Below are 25432 nucleotides of genomic sequence, written 5' to 3' on the forward strand. Positions count from 1 at the left end.
GAAAAGGAAGAAGAAAAGAGGCCTGCCTCAAAGCTGCTATGACTCCTAAACTGTACTGTTAATGCAATATCAATTGGTACTGTCAACATTACAATACTAACAGTATGAGTACTGTCAGCCTACTACAATGGCAGTACCAATTCTGCCAGTATTACAATGCTGGCAGTGCCAATGCTGCTAGCCCCTGTAGCCGTTGACAATGGGAATGAGCCCTGCACCCACCGTGTACAGCCCGTGATCCAGCAGCACCAGTGTTGGTCCCATGTCGCCCTGTCGCACCAGCAAGTTTCCCGGGTGGGGGTCACAGTGCACGTAGCCTTGCACAAAGATCATTTCACTGTACAGCTGACCCAGACGGTTGGACACCTGGGAGGGAGGAAGGAAGTAATGCCTAATGAGCAACAAGTTTCACTGTGAACATAAACTATGAACTAGAAAATGGGCCACTAATGTTCGTTTGCAGATCAACATCTTGGTTCAGGCATAGAAAAATGTAATCTAGTCGACAACTGATAATTCGGACTCCACGGGGTACATAAATGAGGCTGAAATATTGAATGTCCTAAAAAAATATTTTTTGTTGACACTTTAGGGTGCATGTGCAAAAAAAAAAAAAGAAGTGTTTAAATCATTGCCGCATGCACTTTTTCTTACATGCAACCAAGCCCGTCTGTATCGCTACTCCAGGACTTCCAAGGCTCGAGTCGTATCCACCTGTGATGGCTGTGCAGCACATGGCCCATCACCATCCAAGCCAGAGTCACTGTTTGACGACGAGAGCACTCGTTCAATTATTTTGTCATTGTCCATTTCGGCACAGGTCATCAATGATGTCTGCATTCGAGCTTGTTATAATAGGCGGCAGTTCAGGTTCGTGGGCCGAGTCTTTGGGCTCAGCACCGAAGGCAAATCTTGCGTGAGGGAAACAATTACTGCGGGTGTTCTGCTGAACTGCTTTTCACGTATCGGCAAGAATGCTCACGGCCGACAAGTCCACACTGCTCTTCATGAGACTGTCCAAGCACAGTAAATATCATGATGGGCAGCAGGTGAGAACGATAGAGCACTTTTAAATTATTGATAACACCCTGATCCAACTGCTGGAAAATGCTGGTTTTATTCGGCGGCGGGAATTAGATTTCAATTGCTTTACGATTGCTGAGCAGGGCTTGGGCACTGTAGTTGTCAATGAACAGCAATGGTTCGAGCTACTGAGACTCAAACTTTCAGCCTAACTTGTGTATGTACACTTCAAAGAACCATCGCGTGATATATGCCTTAGCGGGCCTCTTCGATCAACAGTCCCTGACAGTCCCGAACTGCTTGGGACTGCTGTCTCACATTCGATTTTCTCAAACAGTTTCGGAAGCTCCACCCACCAGTTCCAGAGCTGCCAGAGTCGCGTTCGTTTTTCACAGACCGGAAGTCACGGACTGTCTGCGGACTCTCAGAGCTGTCAACAGATATTTGCTTGAACTTGTGCAAGCACTTAGCAGACGACTGCCGTCTTAAAAAGATGTGCACGGCATTTGACACCATGTCGTGAAGGACGCTGTGTGCTTCTTCATACTTTGCGTATTCTAGAGGACAATATTGGGCACTCGGCTACTGCTTCCGTTACATCAGTGCTTCCTGTGCCGCCATGGAAGTATTTACGAGCTGTCTAATTGTTGCAGCTTTAGTGTTTGTGTTTTTTACGAGAGAAGCACAGCAATCACGTGCACACATTTACTTTCCTTGATGTGTTTGACAAAATATGTCATGCTCATTGCCATATGTGCAATAAACAGGTACATTTTGCTGTTCAGGTGAGTGAAACTGGTGGGTGAGGAAGCATATCCTATTGCATGTGGCTATTTCATGCCGGTAGCTGGGGTGGAATATAATTAAACCTTTGCCCATTGCTGTTGGCATACAATTGAACCTCGATATAACGAAGGCAGTAAAACTCACGATCTGATTCATTATATAAAAATTTCATTCTACTGAAATACGAATTTTATGAAAATAAGTACAGTCACCGATCAATTTTTCTTACACAAAAAGGGACTGTTCATGTCCGCGGTAGCAATAATAGGCCACCCCCAGCAAAGAGTCTCTCTCTGTTGCAGGATATCATCTCGTAGTCTGCACATGAACCGGTCACACAACGTAATGTCCAAGGGAAACATTGTTGCATTGGCAGGTGATGCTATTGATGCTGTCTGCTCTCCAGCATCTGCTGGTGTACTAACCATTGTGTGTAGAGTCTCGAAGTTGCAGTCAGTGGCCAGGGTCTTCAGCACCATGACCTAGGCTCTTACCGTCTCTCCCTCCAACTGGTCATGTTGTTGGAAGCGAGATCGGCTGAAGACCTAGCGTGGTCGCAAGTCATAGTGTTTCTGAAGCACTGCAATGATGTGATCGTAGGCCACTTCAGCTGGGCTGCTTGGCTGCTCCAGGGCACAGATGCTGTCATATGTCTGCATAGCGTCAGCATGTGTGCCCTCTTCTTGTTGGGGTCCGTGATGCTGTTAGCTTCGAAGTAAGACTGGAGGCATCCAAAACACAATGTCCATGATGCATCATTGAACTCCAGTAGTTGGCCTAGTGTGTGTGTTGCCATTGCGTAGCACAAATGCAGGTCAACGTGACCTTGAAGTTCACTGTCTCGTTGTCAATGTTATGTCCTCGGTAGCCATAATAAAGACGTTCAAAACATGAAATGTAGTTAATTTCACAGGGACTTGCACACAGCACAGTCTGAAGTCATCTCGAATTGCTCTCTGTCTGGCGCCTGCTCTTTGTGTCTCTCCAGGAGCCGCTGACGGGGAGAGAGTCTGGAGATGGGGAAAGCATGCGCCATTGGCGGCTGGTGCAAGTGAAAGAAGAGGATCTCGTAGATATAGCAGGGGCTAAAGAATTTTCCGAATATCAGGCAATCAAGAAAAGCAAATTTGAATGAGAAAACAATTCATTCTGATAAATTTGGGAGTCGGCAACAAATGATAAGATTTCATGGCAAGCACATCGACAGTACCTTCTCAGCGGCATGAATTACTGTATTTCCTCGGTTGTAACGACACTTTTTTTCATGATTTTCGTTGCCGGAACTCGACCTTTGCGTTAAATTTGAATAATGGCAAAATTTACAACTTTAAAGCAAGTATTCTAAATACCGCGGATTTCAAAGTTACGTCGACAACCCATACGGTTACGTCACAACTCAACCCATAAAGTCGACTGAAATCAAAACTTTTTTGTTTGAATTGGCACCATTCCAGCTATGCTTGCACAAGACTGGTGTTACGGTTACGGTGGCTGCATTACCGCGAGGCCTTTTGTGCTTTGACTATGTTCATTCACAACATCATCGCTTCAAGAGACAAGTAAGTTTAATGGCCAAGGACCTGGGAAACTTTGCTGCGGCTCGGCGGCTTGATGTCAATGAGTCAACAATTTTTGGATGGTGGTACCAATGGGAGGCCCTTTGTGAGGCCCGTCAGAAGGGCCTCGTAGTGGCCTGGTACTGTCCCGAAATGAAATGGTTTTGCCATCTTTTAAGAAGTACTTAATCTCAAACAATCTCGACGGCATGAATGGCTTGATTCTTGGGCAATCACTTTCAGAAATTGTTTCGCTTTCACAAGACTTGACTCGTTTTGGCACTGAAATCCACGATCTATATGGCCAACAGCACTCTCGGCACTGATAGCGAGCATGGCACAGCGCCAGAAACATTTGTCCTGGACGCTTTCAGTGCTGAGTCATGCAAATTTTCATGAAAGTTAAACTATTTTCCAATGTGATCGCCCGAGAATACCACCCAAGGAAAGGTTCGTCCCCTTAGACAACGATGATAAGTGAAGAGAACTCGTGTCGAAATCAAAACTTAAAAAAAAAAGATACCATTTCTTTTTCTGTTCATCTCGTGTTGCATTTGCAGTTTTATTTCTTTCTATTTTGTGGACTGAAAGGTCGACCCTTGCGTTACAATCGTGGTTGCGTTACATTCGAGTAAATACGGTAAGTGAAGCCAGCCACGCTTTTGTGTGCACTCCGCCCCCATGGCTGACAGCGTCATTTGCACTGGGATGACGCTATCAGGAAAAGTGCCAGCCGCGGGGAGTGAATGCTCCATCTGCCTCTCGCATTAATGGGTCACCGAAACTTGAGATTACGCAACCTCCAATACTAAATGCGTGGTAAGACAGCTTACATGGTGCCACGCCGTGTCGGCACACCTACTCCTTGCATACAGGGCAGATTACCTCTAAAGAAGGGTGCGTAGCTGCATACGCGCTTAGCCACGCTTACAGCCATGGTCGAGATGCGCACCAACTTCCCCCCGCCTCCCGCGTCCCCTCGCATGCGCTTGATTGTGATAGCACGAGCTCGCTTCCCTGCCGCTCTTTCCTATTGCTCACGCAGAAAGGTGGCACTTGTTAAGCCACAATATTTCTTTTCTCACCCTTGAACACAGTGCACGGGGCATGATATGATCTTATCGCACTTGGACTTTATACGGAGCATGATGTGGCTCCACTTCGGCAGTTGCTCTTGTCGCACGGCGCATGATTTCATAAGTGCATTTGCAACCAGCTGCTTGTAAATCAATCATTTGACCAATTGTGTCCGCGGAAGTTTCCATTTATTATCTTGGCATTCCTTAGCAGCAGCAGTGAAATTTTGTTGTATTGAAATGGCACACAAACACACTTCGTCATACATGGCGTTCTACAGACAAGAGGTTATGAAGAGTTAAATACTTTGTTATATCGAGAAGTTCATCATATTGAAGTTCATTATATCGATGTTTAACTGTATATGTTCATCCCTTCTGTTGCCAAGTTCAAGCATTTCCTTTTTGACGAGCAGGATTAGTAGATGGTGTACGTGTGCTCTGTCCTACATACATGTCGGGCCTTGCGAGACCGTCCCAGTCTCGCAAGCTTTGAGGATCTCGACGGGTGCTTCCTGCGTGAACAGCGATGTGGCCGAGCAGCGATTTAGCTTGTGTCTGTATGGGAATTCCGCTTAAATTTCACTGCCAATGAGCTAACACAAACACAGCGGTTAGGTTGCACGAACAGCAAGAACACGACATAAACTGTGCTTAGCGAACACATTCGATGTGCTCAGGCTGCGATCCTACTATGCAACCTTTATGGTTGTGTCGGCGACATGACGGCTGAGACTACACCACTTTGGAGACCATGTTAATGAATCTGCTGGGTAAGGGACTATCTGCGAGTAGCTAAGCAAACGACGGCAGCAAGGAGAGTGACTTCCATTCAGGGTGCTTTCGAACAGAACCGCGGAAAGTCCCAGACAGCTGGATCACGTGACTTTGATGTGCTCTTCTGTCAGGGCTAGTCAGATGGAAGCCACAAATGGTTTGTGGGCAGTCCGGGACTGCATAATCGAAAAAGCCAAGTGTGGGCCACATGGGCACATACCTTTCTTCTAAGGGTGTGCGAATACTGAATAGTAGATTCCATATCGAATATTGAATCAAATAAGGAAAAAAATGCTGAATATTGAATCGAATATCAGAAAACTATCGAATATCAGAAACTTGTATGCTTCCAAATTTTGCACAAAGAACAAAGTGCTGCACATGCTCAAGAGGCTAATCACATTAATTAAAAAGAATCTTGCTAGCTATCAGTAACTTATGCACCTATGAAACGAGATGCATGATATGCTCTTACTCTTATTAAAGAGAACACCAAAATTAGTATGTTAGTGCTTCTAACAACTCAGTTCATATATGAAGTTTGGAAAACATTTTTTTTATCGATAGAATGTCTGTCAAAGAGAATTAAGTGCTTTCTTTGCTCTGAAGCTAGCTGAAGAAATAGTGAAGTTGAGCATAATGGCAATCTTCTATTGCTTAGAATAGATTGCTCTCCAATTTTCTTCCAAGAAATAGGAGGGTTTTTCCATCTTTAAGGCTGGTGGTTTCTCCAGGTTATCGTCATCTCATTAAGGCCAATCTGCGCAACAGACAAAAGCAGGGAATGCACATCACGTCACTTGGCACTGCTCCATGCGGTGATTGGCACCACATGCGTCGACTACATTCAGCATCGACAGTAAATAGCTCTAAAATCGGAAGGCCCATGGGCTAGTTCTCACAACACCTCTCCGCCCTCCATTTTTTTGTTCGCTTCCATTTGCCGTCTATGTAAATGCGTCTGCAGCTGCAGATCCGTGTTTTGTCACATGATATTTTTGAGTCCTCCATGTAAACCCAAACTTACTTTTCTGAGGGGTCGCTCAAGGCTACGAAGAGAGACCGTTGTGTGCTACAAATGGTGTTTGGAATGAGGGGCCACTGTGCTATGTCGGCAGGTAACCGTATGGTATTTCACAAATATGGCGGCCAGGAACATGCAACGGTCATCCCGTGCAGTCGCTTTCATTGGCGAGGTGCTTTGTCGGCTTTCTGAAGGTCATGCGACCGCTGTGGATAGATCTGTGTTGATTTGGTAGCCGCAACTTAGCCATCGATGCCCGATGACTTAGCTTTGATTAGACCTAACGACCTAGACAGCGTGACCAATGGTGCTGCCGTGACAAAAATTTGCTGCTGGTCAGTGTGATAAGGGGCGCAAACCTTCGTAGAAAGTTTGTCGTTAACATGTTCCTACGAGTGGCTCATCAGTGATCGGTCGTGTGATTATGCATACAGGTTAGGTTGATGGCCATTGAAGCGCCGTCTGGGTCCACAGTCGACTACCTAGCAACTACTGCGGGCATGTGTGCAAAGTTTGTCTGCATTCTCGCATGTGGGTAGAAAGCTTCGAACTCTGTATGTGAACAGTGAACCCGCCTATTCGTTTGAAACAGTATGCGTTCCAGTGGCTGATCACCGGAAGGTGTTTAATCCGTAACTATGGTGTCTGTGACAGCCCACGGATTTCTTTAGGGCTTTAAACCACACGCTGCATCTTGCTCCCATTTCTAGAGCTACACTGAGATTCGACATGACAAACCAGCCAACCTCCATAGGCGATATGCCATTTTTCTCCATGTAGGCCTTGTCGTTGACCTGGCCACCCTCGCAGAACTGCATGGTCATAACACGCCTTGTAGTCAGGTCCCAGTGGATTTTGGGCACCTGCAGTCAACAAGAAAGTACACAGCACACTGCATCACTTTGCGCCGTGTGGCACATCGAAACAAAAAATGGTGTAAAATTCTAAATTCAATGTTGCCACGTCATAGTCACAGCGAAGAATTCAACACTACCAAAACTGTGACAGGCTTGTCTGCCAGACAAGCTGCTTGCCACAGAAAAGAAGCATTTTGTACACAAATACTTTCACGCAATTCACAAACTGTGCTCCATGCTACTCTTTGCAGCTGCACGTCTTATGAACTTATAAGCTTTCTTTTTAGTTTGCATAGGGCAAAAAAAAAAAAAAAGCTGCTCTAACATTGTTGCGTTCCATCAGCCTCTTCAAGTTATGCGAGATTTTCTGCAAGTATGGTATGACAGCTTTTCTATTCCATTCATCGTTATTGTGCACCAGTTTCAAACATTTGTTGAAAGCTAGCACTTGTCTTGCCATTCTCCTTCTTTGTCCTCATTTTTCCAAATGCTTCGTGCCTGTTCCAAAGCTGTAAGTGAAGAATTCAAAAGACATAATATAGAGAACAGCAAGTTGAGCTGCATTAAAGGGCCCTGAAATATTAAAGGGGCCCTGAAACACTTCTTGAACACAGTACGAAAACATTGCTGATCTGTAGAAGAGGCTCCATTGAACGTGTGAGCCAAATATCTTTGTGCTGCATGTGGTAGAAAATTTACAATCTCATGTCAAAAGCAATAAAAAAATCACTTGCTCTTGCCTCTGCAATGTCATGCAGGGTCATCATATGAAGCATCATCACATGAAGCTGGACTCACCAACAGCTGATTTCATGATCGTGCAAAGATTCCCAGTAATACTGTTAGTGCTAATGTTGAGTTAAATAAATGAAAAGTGCATACGTCTACAATATGAAATGGTGAGAAAAATTATTTCATCTTTGCACTGCCAGTCTACCTATTAAAGTTGCAAGTAGCTGGATTTTCTGTGCCTGGCCTCTAAGGTAGCAGCAGCACGCTGCATAGCGCAGTCCACCGTGGCCGCCAGAGGGGTGCCGTGATGAGCCCTCTCGCCGGCAAGGCACTCGACTTTTGGCCAGGGCTTTGCCCCATTGGCTTCTCCCCTGTGCAGCTTCCAGCAAGCTAGTGAAGATGAAATCAGAGAGAAAGCCTCTCATCGGTGCGATAACTATGTCTAACTCCGCTAATACTTGAAGGATTCAAAAATTTTTCTGGCAGGAGTTTCATGAGGAGACATACTCTAATCGTAAGATCACTCTGTGATTAGTTAGAAAAATGTTTCGGGTCCCTTTTAATAATGAACTGCCCTTCTCAAATGGCTTTGGTCAGCCAGAAAAAACAATGGCTGTTGTGTTTCAGAGAGGTGGCACATGAAGCATGGGACTGTTACGTGAATTTCCGCAGCGCATGAGAGTTTTACTATATTGCCCAGTTCCAAGTAACATTACACTGTCTTTGTCCCGTTGTCCTATCATACCTTGCAAAGGCATCCCAATGCTACGGGTGAACAAACATCACAGTTCAAGATAAAAACGACGATGATGATGTATGGATTTCATTAGTACAAGGCCGCCAAAGAGCACCAAGAAAAAGATAATAAATGAAGGGCCAATGGTACAACATGACAAACGTCAGGGTGGTGAATCAAGATGTGAGTGGTACATGTAACTTGGCTGTAGAAAGTCTAAAATTAGTCACTGTAACGTGCGTAAAATGTACAAATATTAAAACAATGACAATGATTAGTGGTGTATGCTGTGAACATAAAAGTTCTGTTAGCAAGGAAGTACGTACTGAATGAGTGAGGAACAGTAGCACTAATACCTCACCGTGAGCCCTTGAACGCAAGGGCTGGGAGGTATGTGCTTTCCAAAAGATGCTATCGCAGCAGCAGCTTCTAGTGAGAGTATGTGCTATGTATGCCTTAGTCTGACAACATGCAATGTACCAACATCTGACTTATTGTCAAATAGACGATGAGCAAAACGTGAAAAAGGTGAAAGCAAGGTAAAAGGTGAACAAGGTTAAAGGTGGGGCAACGAGGGAAGGTATGTTAGCGTGTCGAATTGAGAGTAAAGGAATGCTGTGCACAAGGCCAAGGCCAGGGTCACCCCTCCAGTCTGTCAACGCACGCATGTTAGCCGGCGTGTCAAGGGCATCTGACACGGTGGCTGAAAAAAAGAGAGAGAAGAAAGGAAAGGAAAAAAAAAGAGGGGGATACGCCAAGAAATCAAACTAAGTGTTATTGCCTATAGCTTGAAATTTAGCATAGCAAATAGATTCTAAAGCTCCCTTTGAAACGTTTATGCCTATTGGTTGCAATGTTTTGAACTTATGGATAATGTATGATTCTCTGTATTTTCTTGCTCTTTCAGAACGGAAATTTGACTGTAAGATGTAAAGTTTAAGTTCACCAAAGTTATGACCTGGTTGGTTGAAGTGCTCGGCGACTGCTTTGGGAAGCTTTTTAGCTGTGTCTGCGCGATGTCCGCTTAATCTGACGCTCATTGATTGTCCTGTTTCACCGATATGTTGTTTCTTAGAGAAGGAACATTCAAGCATATAAATCACATCCGAACTTGTACAAGTGAGGCTAGATTTGGCTTCGTGTGTATAACTATTTGCGGTGCTTTCAATTTTAATGTCACTTTGAAGGTGCCTGCAGGTTTTGCACCTAGGGCGACAACATGCTTTCATTACGGGGGAATGCTGTTGGCTGACTATTGCGTGCACTAATGTCTTTAAAGTTACAGTTTCGGCGATAGGTAACCATAGGTACATCCGGGAATGCTTTTCGCAGGCGCTCGTTACTTGATAATATTGGGTGGTATTTTCTTAGGATGTTGTTTATGTTTGGGAGTGCATTAGAATATTTTGTTAAAAAAGCCGGCGGTCTGTCAGATTCTAGTGTAGGCTGTCTCTTCGCCAATTCCAACCGTCTCTCCAATCTTGACGCGGCATCATAAGCTCTATCGAGAGCAACTTGGAGATAGTTCCTTTCTGCTAGCGTTGTTTTAAGGTAATTTAGGTGGTGGATATAATTGTGGTCTTCGCTGCAGATTCTTCTTGTCCGTTTCGCCTGTCCAAAAAAAATTCCTTGCTTGCACAATGTCGTGGGTGATGACTGTTGTAGTCTAAATATTGCTGGCTATCTGTGGTTCAAATAGTGGTTCAAAGCCAAAGTTCTTTTTAATTGGGCTTCTATTTCTCAACATTCTAACCAGACGTGAAGGACTGTAAGCGTGTTGCCACATTTATCGCAGGCAGGAGGATCATAACCGGTTAGTAGGTAGGAGTTAGTGCCACAAGTATGACCTACCCTAAGGCGGCAGAAGGTAACCTTAGCCTGTCATACCTTTCTTATTGGTGGCCGTCTCTCTACGTTTGCCTTAATAATGTGAAGTTTTATAAAGAATTTTAGTGTCCCATGTATGTTGGCAACGGCCCCTCAGTTTCTTGTGTATTAAGGGGCCTTAAATCTACAACAGGTACAGCTAAGGAAGAATTACCGTATTTACTTGAATCTAATGCACACCTTTTTCCGATAGAATGGGTCCAGAAATTGCATGCGCGTTAGAACTGAGTACGACCCGAAATCCACATTACCATATCGCCATCGGCATTCGAAAAATGGCCGCCTCGTACGCACTTCTAGCCTACCTGCCGTAGCTTTCTCCATGTTGTATGTGTAACCAGGCGCCGGTGTAACCTGATCTACCACCTGTCTTCCCGTTTTCTGCGTTTATTCAATCAGCATAGAAGTGCCGACTGCGAAGACTTGCCGAGTTCACCATGATGCCACATTTAAAAGGAAAGTTATCATGTGCGTGGAGATGGACGGAAATCGGGCCACATCACAGGCGTTCGGAGTTCCCGAAACTTGAGTGTGGGACTGGCACAAACAGAAGGAGAATATTTTCACCAGGAAAGCAACAAGGAAGGGTTTCAGTGGACCGAAACAGGGCTGCTTCACCAAAACAGAAGAGCTGCTCGCGGAATACGTGCAAGAGCAGCGAGCGGCACAGCGGCCTGTGATGACCGATATGCTCAAAGTACGGGCGATGCACTTAGCCCAACAGAAATGGCTAAAGCGGAGTGACTTCAAAGCGAGCAGGTACTCGCTATCAAATTTTATGAAAAGAAAGGGCTTTCAGGGCGTCTACCAAGTTGACATTGCCAAATTCCCTGAGTTTTTCAGGTTTTCCCTGAGTGCCTTTGCAAGATTCCCTCAGTGACCCAGAAATTTGTTTTATGTAAAGATGAGCTGACACCATGTCGCCCAATGCTGTCACTCTCTAGCAAGCATCTTAAAAAAAATGCTTAATCCAGTTTGAATAGTAAGGAGCAACGTTTACCTTTCTCCAGAGAAAAACAGAAGGCAGGTGTTAGTAAAATGCACAGCAAATAAATTGAGTCGAGCATTCTCAAATATGAATAAAAAGGAGACGCATACAGAAGCAAATATGTTCAAATATGAGCTATTTCTATCAACTTCTAGCAAGCTCATTGGTATGAGGTCCGAACTTTGTGACAAGTGAGATTCTCTCTCAGCAGCTGGAAAGTCAACTTCAACTGTCCTGACATACTCTCAGCGCGCGCACAACGCCTCAGTGTTGCGTTTCACTGCTTTTAAGTGTTTATTTGGTTTGGATGATGGTCACTTGCATCTCGGCGTCCGCCACCACTTTGTCTTTTGAGCTCAAGCTCCTTCAAAGAAGCAATGGCACGCTTCCTTTCCCGTTCATTCTTCAATGCGTAGGTACTTTGTGTTCTCGTCCTCCTTCCGCTGCGCGTTCACCCCACGGACCACTTGAAGCATCCTGTTGGTCAGTTGTACAGTCAACGTCCGATTTTTCTAACTCCCTAGGGGCCGCGAAAACGTCCGAAAAAATGGGCAATTCGAAAACAAGAATGCACGTCTTTTATTGCCCTTATGGGTTTCAATCGTCACAGGCACATCCGATAAAGCTCTGAAGGCCTGCCAGTGAACTTATTAGGCATTTCGGTGCTCCTACTGTGAAAGGAAATGACGGGTGTATGCGCGTAGAATTCAGGAATACATAATGTGTTCAAGAGAACAGACTGATGGGCTAGTTGGTACTACATAACTAGCGCTGTGTCTTCATTTCCTTATCTTGTCCTCATGGTTTTTTTTGGTTTTTTTTGCGTTTTGTCTCAACATAATGTGTCCCGTAAGAATTGCCCCTTCCCATACTTGTTTTGCTTCACCGCATTTCAATCTTGTACTAAGGCAAAACTAACTTTCGGAAACCGGCTTTCTGCAACACATTGTGCTTTCCGAGCATCGAAGCCATGAAATCGCGATGACCACAAAGGCGGAGTCGGTGCCATTGCTGACAGCGGCAATTCTTTCAATGAAAAAATACGGCACCGAACGGCAAGAAGCTAATAGCGAACATCGAAGCAGCTAGGCCTAGCGTTGCGGAGGCGGTGGCTATGGCTGCCATCGGCATCTGCGTGTGAGAGCGCCGGTTCGAAGCCGCGAGGCAATCGAAACGGCAGCGGTGGTGGCTTTGATTAATGCCGTTTTGAACCTTCGGTCAGGGCAAAAAGTCCGGAAAATCGGACGGCGAAGGGTTCCTGCGTCCAACATTTCAGATACGTTTTCAGAGACGTTCTATGGGGTACGTGGTGGTGCCATGAAGCCGTCCGCATTTTCGGGCACCTGGAAAGTCAGCCGTTGACTGTACACTGGCAACTCCTCCAGCCGATGACACGGCGTCAAAGAGAATTCATTGCGATTCATCTCTCTTACTCCAGCCAGCATTACAGCGAATTTCGTTCCCTTTCAATAAAAGTACAGCTAATTTTCCCTGATACAAGCAGAAATTCCCTGAGTTTTCCCTGAGTATTTCCAGACTACTCAAAATCCCTGAGAATTCCTGGTTTTCCCGATTTTCCCGGTTGGTAGACACCCTGGCTTTTCTCTTCAAATGCGGACAGGGATATGCTAAAACTTGCCCAAACAATATGAAGAGTAATTGCATAGTTTTCAGCGGCACGTTTTGAAGTTGCGCCATAGAAACAGCTACCGCTGCGGACAGATTGGAAATGCCGATCAGACACCGCTCTACTTTGACATGCCTGCAATCACAACCATTGAAAAGAAGGGGGTGAAGCAAGTGCGCGTTTTGCCTTCCAGCCACGAAAAAACTAGTCACCGCAATGCTTTGTTGCAGTGCGGATGGGCACAAGCTGCCCCCGTTTCTTCTTCAGAAACAAGACACTCCCGAAAGGAATCGTGTTTCCCAGTGGCGTGATTGTGCACGCAAATGAAAAAGGTTGGATGGCGACAGACTTGGTCACTGACTGGATTGATAATGTTTGGCGGAAGAGACCTGGCGGCAATTTGGCTCTGCGTGGGATGCTTGTGCTCGACGCGTTCAGGTGCCACCTTGACCAGCGCATCAAGGACAAGCTGGCTGCATGCAACAGCAACCTTGTCGTGATACCCAGCAGCATATGACATCACAGCTCCAGCTGCTTGATGTTTGTTTGAACAAGCCAGTGAAAGACAGAATGCTGGCGCAATACCCTCAATGGCTTGTCAGTGGCTGCCATGAATTTATGCCCGCCAATAAAATGAAGCGTACTTCGTTGCAAAACTTTGCTGGATGGGTGAAAGATGCATGGTGCACGATCCCATCTGCCATGGTTAACAAGGCCTTTAACAAGAGTGGGATTTCGAATGCCATTGACGGCACTGAGGATGAAATGCTTTGGTCTGTTGATAGCGATAAGGAGTTGTCTGATAGCGACGAGGGATATCTATCGCCCCGCGCGACTCGTACCGGTGCAGTGAAAATCTTGGCGGCAAGGTACACTGCTTCCATTTGTGTTTTTATTCAGAGTAACTTTAGTGCATTGGCAATAAATCATTTTTTTTTTTTTTTTTGCAAATGAGAGAAAATAGTATTTCTATATGAAAGCCCGAGGTGCGCGGTACTGTACTGTTTCTTCTTTTTTTTTTCAAGGAAAACGGGTGCGCGTTACAATCGAGGGCGCGTTAGAATCGAGTAAATACAGTACTGGGTTTTGTAGTCACTGTTGTGCTATGCTGTGCTAGCTATGCGGTCGGCGAGCATATTACCCTTGATGCCTCTGTGGCCAAGTAACCAGCATAATGTGATTTGTTGATGAGATGCGTACGAAGCCCAGAGGATTGCATAAAGTTGAGCAAAGACAGGATTTTTTATTCTTTTGTAGAGAGATTAAGGCTTTGATGATACTCAGTGAATGTGTAATATTATTCCTTTTTTTCAAGATTTGTTTCATCGATGTGCCGTACAGCAGACAAGAGTGCATAAGCCTCTGCCATAAAGATGCTCGTTTCCGGGTGCAAACAGCCTGATTCTGAGAAGGATGGGCCGACTGCAGCATAAGAAATGCCAGCAAGCAACTTTGAAGCATCTGTGCAGAAATCTCGGCATGACTGCTTCGAACGAAGTTTTAGGAAGTGCATTTTTATGTGTATTTCTGGGGCATTCCTTGTAACTTCTACAAAAGATGTGTTGCAATCTATGAGCTGCCACAGCCACGGTGGTAATGGTTTGGCTGGAGCCATTAGCAGGTTTTCAAAAAGTGGGACGGCCATTTCTCTGATGAGGTCCCTCACAAGCAGCGACAAAGGTTCTCTCACCGCTGGACGATTGTGGAAAAGTGTGGCACAAGCCGTATTGTTTTCACAGTTTCGTTACAAGGATGTTCAGGGTTAGAGTGTGCTTTCAGAAAGTACATGAAACTGGACAACGACCTTTGCAGATGGAGTGACCACTCATTGGACTCTGCATAGAGACTTTGTACAGGGCTAGTTCTGAAAGCTCCTGTGGCTAGGCGTATTCCTAAATGATGAACAGGCTCAACCATTCTTGCATTGGTGTAGCACACTGATGCACCACAGCACTGTAGTCTAGACGGGACCTTGTAGAGATTCAATAAACATCTTTCATCACTGCCGCAGTTGGTGTGCGAGAGAATCTTCATGCACTTGGCCTTGAGGTATCTGATGTGGGGTATGAAAAGCAGCTTTGAATCGAGTGTCACCAATGAATTTATGTGCACAGGAATGTGCTGTCTTTGCAGTAAGATAGTGGGGTCAGGGTACAGCCATCTCTTTTTTGAAAAAGTGACACAGGAGCTTTTATGTGGGTTGATATTAAACCCATTTTCGTCTGTCCATTTGGATACTTTCATTAGCCCAATCTCAACTTGAATCTCGCAGACTGCAAAGCTACCGGATTTAAAACCTATCCGTACGTCATCTACGTAAACAAAATAGAAAATGCCTGTAGGTAGTGAATAACGAAATGTGCTCATCTTCACAATAAAAAGCATGCAGCTGAGCACGCCTCCCTGGGGTACTCCACTTTTCTATGTAAGCAAGTGAGTGTCTTGCCTATTTTTACACGGAAAGTACGTTTCGAGAGGCAACTCTCAATAACGTTCAGCATGTTCCCCCCGATAACCAATCGTGACAGGTCTTGGAAGATTCCGCAGTGCCACGTGGTGTCGTAGGCCTTTACCATGTCGAGAAAAATGGATAAGAAGAACTGCTGATGGACAAAAGCATCACGAATATTGGCCTCAATATGCACGAGGTGGTCATTGTTGACTGGCCCTCTCTAAAGCCGCATCGGTACAGATCAAGCATTTCGTTTGATTCGAGGTAATGTAGAAGGTGACAATTTATCATTTCTTCAAACAACTTGCACAGACTACTTGTTAGCACTATCGGATGATGGCTCGTTACTGAGGCGGAATCTTTGCCCTGTTTTAACACAGGGATAGCAATAGCTTCTTTCCACGAGGATGGAAGATGCCCAGCTGCCCAGAGAGTATTAAAGAGTGCGAGTAGTGTGATTTGTGTGTATTTGTGAAGGCGTTTGATCATCTCATACATAACTCTGTCAGGACCCGAAGCAGAATTCTGACATGTGTCTAAGGAAGCTTTCGGCTCAGCAATGCAGAAAGGCTGGTTAAACGGTTTGTTTTGGCTACATTTACGGTTGAGTGGCTTCCGTTCCTCCATTTCTTTGTATTTCAGGAAAGACAAGGAATAATGTATAGAGCTAGAAACACACTAAAAATGCTCACCAAGAGTGCCTGCTTAGTCCTTCAGAGTGTTTCCTCGTTCGTTTATTAAGGGCAATGGATGGATTTGCTGATACTTCAGTCTTTTCAGCCCGTCCCATACTTTCACCTCCTGGGTGTACAAATTAATACCGCAAGGAAACCTCTCCCAGCTTGGCCCCCTTGCTTGCCTTCGCATCCTCTTTCTCTGCCATTTGATCTGTTTGAGTGCAATAAGGTTTTCTGCATTAGGATATCAACGAAGAATGCCCCATGGTTATGTTTCTTTCGAGCCTGCCTACAGTCATCGTTCCACCAGGGCACCAGGGGACTTGTCTTTTGCATGGATTCCCATTTGTCTGCGAGATGCATTTTTCTGCTGCGTCTATTATAAAACCGGTAAAATATGCAACTGTGTCATCTATGCTAAATTTACTGAAACAATCTTGTAGTACAATCTTGTGACTCTTTAAAACGATCCCAGTGGACAGATGAGTTTCCAGTGACAAACACTTGGAGGGCATTCATATTGCTGTATCAAACTTAAGGTTACAGGGAAGTGGTATAGAGCAAAGGTAGTACAAACCTACGCTTGTGGGGAGCACACGTGCCCATCTTTCCCTGTGTTTAGAGCCGACATAGACATGGAAGCGGTGCACTGTGCCCTCTCCCGGTTCTTCCTCGCTCTAACCACATGCCCACCCTTCCTCCCTAATTTGCGGGAAGGTATCTGGTGGGCGAGGAGGACATTCTCCTTGCAAAGGTAAGAAGGTTTAAAACAGCGCCACCGGGGGAGACCCTCTCTCTCTGACGCTGGACCCCTAACCTGCCGGACTGGAGTACCTGCTGCAACCCATGAGTGACCTCTTTTGCCTGACTATCCCGGGCAAATTACAGAGAGGACTACCCTCTGCCAGTGTTCTTTATTGCTGGTAGCAACACACATTGTTACAGCTGATGCCGCTGGTTGCCTTATTCGTTTGAATGCGATGTAGCTGCGTCCCCAAGCTACTGGTTGGGGAATACCATGGAGCTACTGTATGGGGCTAGATCAGGAGCTCGCCTTCAGCCCTAGCCGCACGCAGAGTGGAACCCCCCTACGCTCTAACCTCCAGTCATGATGATGAAGAAATCGAACAGTTTTATGCAGCTTTTGAATTACCGACGCAAAAAGTGCAAACACAGTATACTGCAGTCATGGGTGACTTCAATGCAAAAAGTGGGGGAGAAGCAGCCTGGTGAACAAGCAGTCAGCAACTACGATGTGGATTCTAGGAACACTCGAGGAGATATGTTGGTAGAATTTGTGGAAAGGAATAAGCTGCGAATAATGAACACCTGCTTCAGAAAGCATTGGAACAACAAGTGGATCTGGAAAAACCCTAATGGTGACACAAGAAATGAAATTGATTTCATATTTTCTGCCAATCCCAGCATAGTGCAGGATGTAGAAATGTTAGGTAGGGTAAAGTGCAGTGATCATAGGTTAGTGAGGGCTAGGATTCAACTCAATTTGAAAAGAGAAAGAGTAAAATTGGTCAAGAAGAAACAGGTCAACCAAGATGCAGTAAGGGTAAAAGCAGATCAATTCAGGTTAGCAATTGCAAACAAATATTCAGCCTTAGAACAGAGAGATGAAGATGACATAGAGGCAATGAATGAAACTGTAACTAGGCTGGCTTCAGAAGCAGCAATTGAAGTGGAAGGCAAGGCACAAAGGCAACCAGTAGGTAAGCTGCTTGCTGGCGCACGGGCCAGGGAAGTGGCAGTGGCTGATGCAGCGCTGCCCCCTGATGCGCTGCACCTGCCTAAGCTGTACTATGAAAAACTGAATACCTTCTTCTGGCTTCGTTGAATGAGATACTTTCTTTGATTTTCGTGGTAGTTATTTTTTATATTTTTTCCACCGTTTCCCAGGATTGGGAATATGCCAGGTGGTCTCTCCCGCACCCGCCTGGGTCACGCATTTCTCTCCACCCTTCATCTCTCCCCTCTTATCCCTATTCCCACATCACTGCCCATCCCTTCCCACGTCTTCCCCCTCCTGACCGTTAATCCCCTCCCTACAAATATGCATCCCGAACACCACCCCTCCTGTTCTGTCCTGTCCTGCTCTGGCGTCAGTACGAACGGCAGGCCGCCGTGGCTTACATAGATGCTGCCCCGTACCGCCGCTACCCAGCACATGCCCTTGCCATCACTGACAATTCTACCTCTGTCGAGGCCGAGGAAGCAGCTATTACCCTAGCCATCACGCAAACCTCCGCGAAGTACATCTTCAGCGACTCCAAACCTGCGGTCTACAACTACGTGGTTGGACGGGTGGCACACCTGGCCATCAGAATCTTGCATTCCGATACCGTTCCCTCTCGCCTCATCCAAATCATCTGGGTGCCCGCTCACGCAGCCCATCCTGGTAACGAGGCAGCCAATTCCATTGCTCGAGATTCGACTGACCGAGCAAGCCTGCCCTCGCCGGGAATAAATACGCGCGACGCGCTCCCCACGTACCGCGCTATCACGCAGCACTATTGACTCTCTCATCTCACCTTCCCCCCTCCGCACCAATCCCTTTCCCAGCCCCACCAACACTTATGGTGCCACCTTCAGGCCCATACCTATCTTACTACCGCACGTCTTGCCCTCTTACACCCCGGGATGCACTCGCTGGCTTACCACTTATGCGACGGCTCCTGCCCGGCACACTTGCCCCCTGCCTCTTAGCGCCTAACCAATCCGCAGCAGTGGGAGGCTGCTTTGTCCAGTACCGAGCCGGATATCCAACTCCAGCTGGTGAACTGGGCGGAGGACGTCGCAACTAGGCATGGCCTGGACGCCACAACCGGCAGCCTGAAGGCCGCCCACAACGCTGCTTTTTAATTTGTTTTTACTTTTGGCCTTCTCATCAATAAAAGTTTTTTCACCATTGTCTTCACATTTCACACAGTGAGGTGTGCCAGAACAGTTATCAGTTATCAGGCCTTTATCGCCACAATTTGCGCAGGTGAGTTGACCTCGGCAGCTTTGCAAGCCGTGGCCATACTTCTGGCAATTGAAACACCGTTGAGGGTTAGGAATGTAGGGCCTGACACCGGTTTTAGTATAGCCTGTCTCATGGATCTCTGGTAGAACACTAGAGGAAAACGTAATTATCACATGCTTTGTTGGGATTTCATTGTTGTCTCGCCTGATTTTTATTCTTTTTACCTCAATGAAATTTCATCCTTGCCAGCCTTCCAATAGCTCAGCTTCGGTTAATTCTAACAATTCCACACCGAAGATCACACCTTGGACTGAGTTCAGGGAATGATGTGGGCTCACTGTTATTGGTATGTCAGCAAAGGCTGTGAGTTTTGCAAGTCTGTCATGCTACAGCTTGTCCCGAACCTCAAAGAGGAGGTCGCCGCTTGCCATCTTGCTAGCTTTATAACCTGGTCCAATAATGTCTGTTAGGGATTTCGACACCAGGAAAGATGGAATAACTCTCACTGGTTTTTCCCATTTATCACTGTGGATAACGTGGTAGCATGGACAAGGTTATTTTTGTTGAAGAAGTTCAGAGAGACTTCAGTGGAAAAGGATAGAAAGTTGAGCGAGTTGGTACGGTAACATGATCTTGGATTGTAGCGCGAAGTGACACGGACACAGACTAGAAGCAGACAGGACAGCGCTCATCCTGTCTGCTTCTAGTCTGTGTCCGTGTCACTTCGTGCTACAATCCAAGACTTCAGTGCATACACGCTTTGCAGCGGTACAATTGGACAGCAAAGGGAATGATGCCTATGCATGTGAGATTATATTACTTTGGCAGCAATAGCAGCCACAGAGCCCAAAACGTGACGCTACAAGTTTGACAAAGTAATGACTTGCACACGCCAGCCGTGCATCGCTGCTATAACCCCATGTGCCATACTCACGGTTGGATACACAGCACCAGGTTAACCCAAGCCACCTCGGAGAAACAGAAAAATTGGGATGAAAGCAAATGACAAGACAGAAAAGGTAAGTTGATAGGAAAGTAGTAGATGGAGGAGAGGGACAGAAAAAGGCGACTACCGATTTCACCCGGGTCGGTCAGTCCGGTGGTGCCGTCTACATGAAGCGGAGGCCAAAGGAGAGTTATATTTTGCCTCCACTGAGGGGCCTTAAAGGTCCAAACACCCAGCATTAGCCCAACCCCCAGGATCCTCTTTTCCCCAGACACGGCTAAGCCATGTACGGTTAGACGCAGGAGGGTCCAACCCCCCCGAGCTCGGGTCCGTGATGTCACCACACACCAAACGCCTGCTGACGCAGACGCCCCTGTAGGGTTTAAGAAAACACATAATCTTTCAAGCAGGCCTAATGCAGTCCTTCCAACATTCAGTACATTCCCAAACTGCGATCTTATGATATGTTTTCCAGCTGCTAGATTCCACATAAACAAGAAAATGCGCGAGATGTGCGCGATCCAGAACATTATACAGCGCCAGCTGCGGCAGCTTCACCGCAATACTCGCCCGCCCATCTCACGTGAAAATGCCGACGCGCACTCAGTTTCTCATTTCGGTGTCAGCAAATCTTCTCCGGAATCGTCACATGTGGCATTTGTACCTATCACTGCCAATCCTATTGTGATAAAATTCTTCACCTACCTATTTCACAGCATGTGGTGCCGTCAAAAGCATAGCGCATGCTTTTGACAGACGAAAACCTAAGTGCCCCACCATTCCCTGATGCAGACTGCGATCATATAGGTTTTCCGGATGCTAGAGTGCATGTGAACAGGATAAGGCGCAAGGCGTGGGCTATCGAGAAAGGTATATAGCCAATTGTCTCGCATGAAAACGACGGTGCGCACTGTATGTTTTTCCGGTACCAGCAAATCTTCTCCCAAGTCATCACACGCTGCATTCACAGCTATCGCCACTCGTCGAAAAGCGAGAACAAGGCGGCTTCTGAATCCTTAGCAACCATTCACGCCAAACTGGATGGACTGTCACACATCGAGGGTAGGGTAGGTGACGTAGAAGACAAAATTATCCGATTGGAACGAACCGTGACTAACCTAGCACGGCAGGTTGACGACCTCGAAAACAGAAGTAGGCGATCGAACCTAATCGTTTACGAAATTAAGGAAGAACAAGAGGAGACTGTCGAGCGCCTTGAAAGTGAAATATGTGTGAAACTCATTCAAAATAAACTTGGTGTCACTATTTCTGCAATAGAGAGGATTCACCGCCTTGGGGCCAAAAAAGAAAACAAGACACGTCCTGTGATTTTTAAGCTGCTTGATTCCAGAGATAAAACTAAAATATTTAAGAACTGCACCAAACTAAAAGGTACCACCATGTCAGTCAGCGAAGATTTCTCGTTAACCCTTTGAAGGTTTTTGCCGTACATGTACGGCGGCGGTTTTCTGTCCCGCAAGGTTTTTGCCGTACGGGTACGGTTCCGACCCTCCGTTTTAAATTTCGCGCCATAATGACGGTGCGTGCTCACCGAGAGGTGCTGTCACCTCTTAGCACTTACAAGATGCATTTGAAATTGGTGCTACCTTCTTGGGGAGATAAACAGAACTGATTGCTAGCTTCAGCGCGTCGCTCAGAATGCGGCAACACCCCTTGGCAGTTTCAGTTTCGCCGCGTGATTGCAACGGAGGCGCGCAAAACGTCAATTTTTTTCTGTGTCGGCACTCTCTTGCAGGGTGGTGGAAGCCGATTTTTATCTTGATTGTCGCTGCTCTTAGCTTGTTTATCAGCGCCGTTCGCGCGGTATTCTTCCTCTCAGTGGCAACGCGCTTTCGCGGTTTCGGTTCCGCCGCGTGATCGCAACGGAGGCGCGCGAAACGTCATTTTTTTTCTTTGTCGGCAGGCTCTTGCAGGGGCGGAGGAAGTTGATTTCTATCTTGATTGGCACTGCTCTTAGCTTGTTTATCACCACCACTCACGAGGTATTATCGCTCTCCGCGGCAATGCGCTTACGCGAGAGGGTGCCTCAGACCTCTGCCCAAGGCAGCCGCACGCAGAGATGTCGTGTGCGCCAACACAACTCCTCACTCCAAGAGAACAGACACGCATTTTAGATGTGCAGACTGCGATAAGGCGCTGTGCGTAGACCCGTGTTTCAAGGAGTACCACGCTCGGAAATACTATTGAACATTTTGCAGTTCTGAGTGATGCCGACACCAAAATACTGTTCCTAATTATTTTTTACTATTTATTCCCGACTTTATACATGTTTTACACTCAAGATCTGCAATAAAGTAATTTGACCACCTGGGAAAGTTTTTTTCAAAGTAATTCGACCCTCAAAGGGTTAAGGGTGCGTAATATTAGGAAACAACTATGGGATAGCTGCAAGACCAAAGAAAATAAGGATAAAGTCAAATTTATTTTTGATAAAGTTAAGGTTAACGATGACGTGTTCGTTTGGGACGAAGAAAGTGGTGACAAAGTACCATTAAACAGAAAAAAGCAGAACTTTGCAAAAAATGGGAACAGCCTAACCAAAAAGAAACGCTAACTATAGTGAACATTAATTCCAGAAGTGTTGTAAACAAAACCGAAGAATTAGAAGCATTTCTTCTGGAGCACTTTCCGCAAATAGTCACAATCAGTGAAACATGGCTGTCGTCACGAATTCCGAGCAGCGGTATCTTTCCACCCGGCTATATTGTCCTGCGCAAAGATAGATGCACCCGGGGGGGGTTGCAATTTTGGTGAGAGACGACATTCCAACGATGCCCATGCCCGACGTACATGGTATTGAAGCACTGTGGTGTAAGATTACTGTCAGTCAATTTGTATTCTTCGTCAGAACTATGTACCGGCCCCCAAACGCCGATTGCAGTATACTTCACGCACTTGCTGATTACATGCAACGTCATCTTCAGGATACTCATAAAATTATACTCACGGGTGACTATAACCTACCCTCAATAGACTGGGCAACGCTTGACGGCGGAACTACCGATCCGTCTTGCGCAGAAGCACTGCTGGAAATTGCCTTTAACTTTAACCTCAAGCAGATTATACATGCACCAACACGTGTAACCACGAAAACCAGCAATATATTAGACCTCACCTTCTTAAGCGACAATATTCCCGATAACACAATCTCTTGGGAAACACTCAATGGCATTGCAGATCACAAAGCAACCATATGTTCATTAAAATTGCACAACCGGCCGCGAGCGCGAAAGAAAAAGACTCAAATATACGACTGGACAAATGCCGATGATGTTAGTGTTCTTGACTTCCTAGAAGAATTTTACCCAGAATTCCTTCGGTGTTTCCACGATGGAAGCATGCCAACTGATAACCTATGGGTGCTTTTCAGGGCCAATGTTGATCACTGTCTCAGAAAATTCATTCCTAAGAAAATAAAAACTGTACGCAAAACGAACCCATGGATATCAAGAGAGATTATACATATAAAACGCAGAATTGCAAGGCTCAGAAAACTTAGAAACAAAAGAACTTTTTTCATCAATTGTACAAGAAAAATTTGCGAATTTTCTCACGCGTTGAAGATAGCAGCGAAAACTGCTAAACAAAAGTACTTAGATGAAACCTTAAATAACTTCATTAAAAAATCCCCTCATAAATTTTGGCACTATCTCAAATCTAGGGTTCCGAAGAAGAGCAACTTATTGCCAACAGAAGCCTTGACCAAGGCTACCAATTTAATCAATTTTTCCAATCAGTTTTCACAGTAGACAATAACACTATCCCAGACAAGATCGCACAGACAAGTGACATAGGTGAAGTACCATGTGAGCTAAATATAATGGAAGCGGGAATTCTTTCTTTATTACTTAATCTTGATATAAAAACATCCAGCGGCCCAGATAACATTCCAAATACTTTTCTCAGAAGGTACGCTGAATGGGTTTTCAAATACTTATTGCTAATTTTTACAAAATCGTTGCAAACTTCTGAGGTTCCTCAAGAATGGAAAATTGCAAAAATTATTCCGATACTTAAATCAGGTGATGCTACAAATCCTTCAAACTTCCATCCTATTTCACTCACTTGTACAGCAGGGAAAATTTGAGCATTTAATATTAAAACACATCATAACTTTTGTTGAAAGTCAGTCTCTAATTAACCCTAACCAACATGGATTTAGGAGTGGTTTGTCTAGAACAACTCAATTAATAGAGACTATTCATAACCTAGCACTAACAATGGATAAGCGAGGACAGGTAGACAATTTTTCTAGACCTATCAAAAGCTTTTGATCGAGTATCGCATCCAAAACTAATCCATAAGCTGCAAGGAATTCTGGGACACGGTATTCTTAAAAAATGATTAAAAGCATATTTGTCAGGACGTCAACAATGCGTTCATTTCGAAGGGCAATCCTCAGACTACGTTGAAGTTTTATCCGGTGTGCCTCAGGGCACAGTTTTAGCTCCCATTCTCTTCCTTGTTTTTATCAACGACATCGCAAATGGCATTGACACAACGGTACGCATATTCGCAGATGACTGCATTATTTATAAACCAATACAGACCAATGATGATCATGTTGTTCTGAATGACGCACTTAAAAATATAGCAAAATGGTGTCAAGACTGGCAGATGACGCTAAATGCAGAAAAAACTGTCTGCATGACAGTAACGATAAAGAAAGCACCACTAACCTTTCCATACATATTCAGCAAAGAGAACTACATAGGGTAGAAGAATACAAGCATTTAGGTATAATTATTTCTTCCAATCTAAAATGGAACAAACACGTGTCATACGTGGCAACAAAATCACTCTCAGCGCTTTTTTCTCTCAAACAGTCCCTCAGATACGCTTCACCCAACACCAAACTACTCGCGTACACGTCACTCATTCGCTCCGTTATAGAATACGGCGCCACATGCTGGTTTCCATACACTACATGTGCCATAGCGAAGTTAGACAACGTACAAAGAAAAGCAGTAAGATTAATTTATAATAAATACCGATGTCATGATTTCCCAACTGAACTTCTACGCTTAGCTGGACTCCCAACAATTACCGATCGTGCTAGATACCTCCAACTAAAATTCCTGTTTATTCTCCAGAGCAATGCCCTAAAAATAGACGAAAATAAGTTTTTAGTACACTCTAACGCCAGAATTTCAAGAACGAAACACAATAAACAATTATCTGAGTATAGGTTTCACAATGACACCTTCAGATATTTATACTTCCCACAAGCTATCAGAGAATGGAATATGTTACCACAAGAAGTTGTCGATTGTACAACCCTCGAAGCTTTTTT

General features: G+C 45.3%; 1 protein-coding gene across 3 annotated transcripts in view; it reads right to left on the reverse strand.

Annotated features, from left to right (window-relative positions):
• The window catches only part of Adck1 (aarF domain containing kinase 1), a 103882-nt gene that overhangs the window by 23487 nt on the left and 54963 nt on the right, over positions 1-25432 (reverse strand). For all 3 annotated transcript variants that reach the window (XM_065441539.2, XM_065441540.2, XM_065441538.2), the window contains 2 exons: positions 6989-7105; positions 223-366 (listed from right to left, as the gene is read on the reverse strand). In XM_065441539.2, the coding sequence (XP_065297611.2) occupies positions 223-366; positions 6989-7105 (261 nt within the window). The remainder of the gene's footprint in view (positions 1-222; positions 367-6988; positions 7106-25432) is intronic.

The sequence above is a fragment of the Dermacentor albipictus genome, chromosome 7 (genome assembly GCF_038994185.2).
Source record: "Dermacentor albipictus isolate Rhodes 1998 colony chromosome 7, USDA_Dalb.pri_finalv2, whole genome shotgun sequence".
NCBI classification, from domain to species: Eukaryota; Metazoa; Arthropoda; class Arachnida; order Ixodida; family Ixodidae; genus Dermacentor; species Dermacentor albipictus.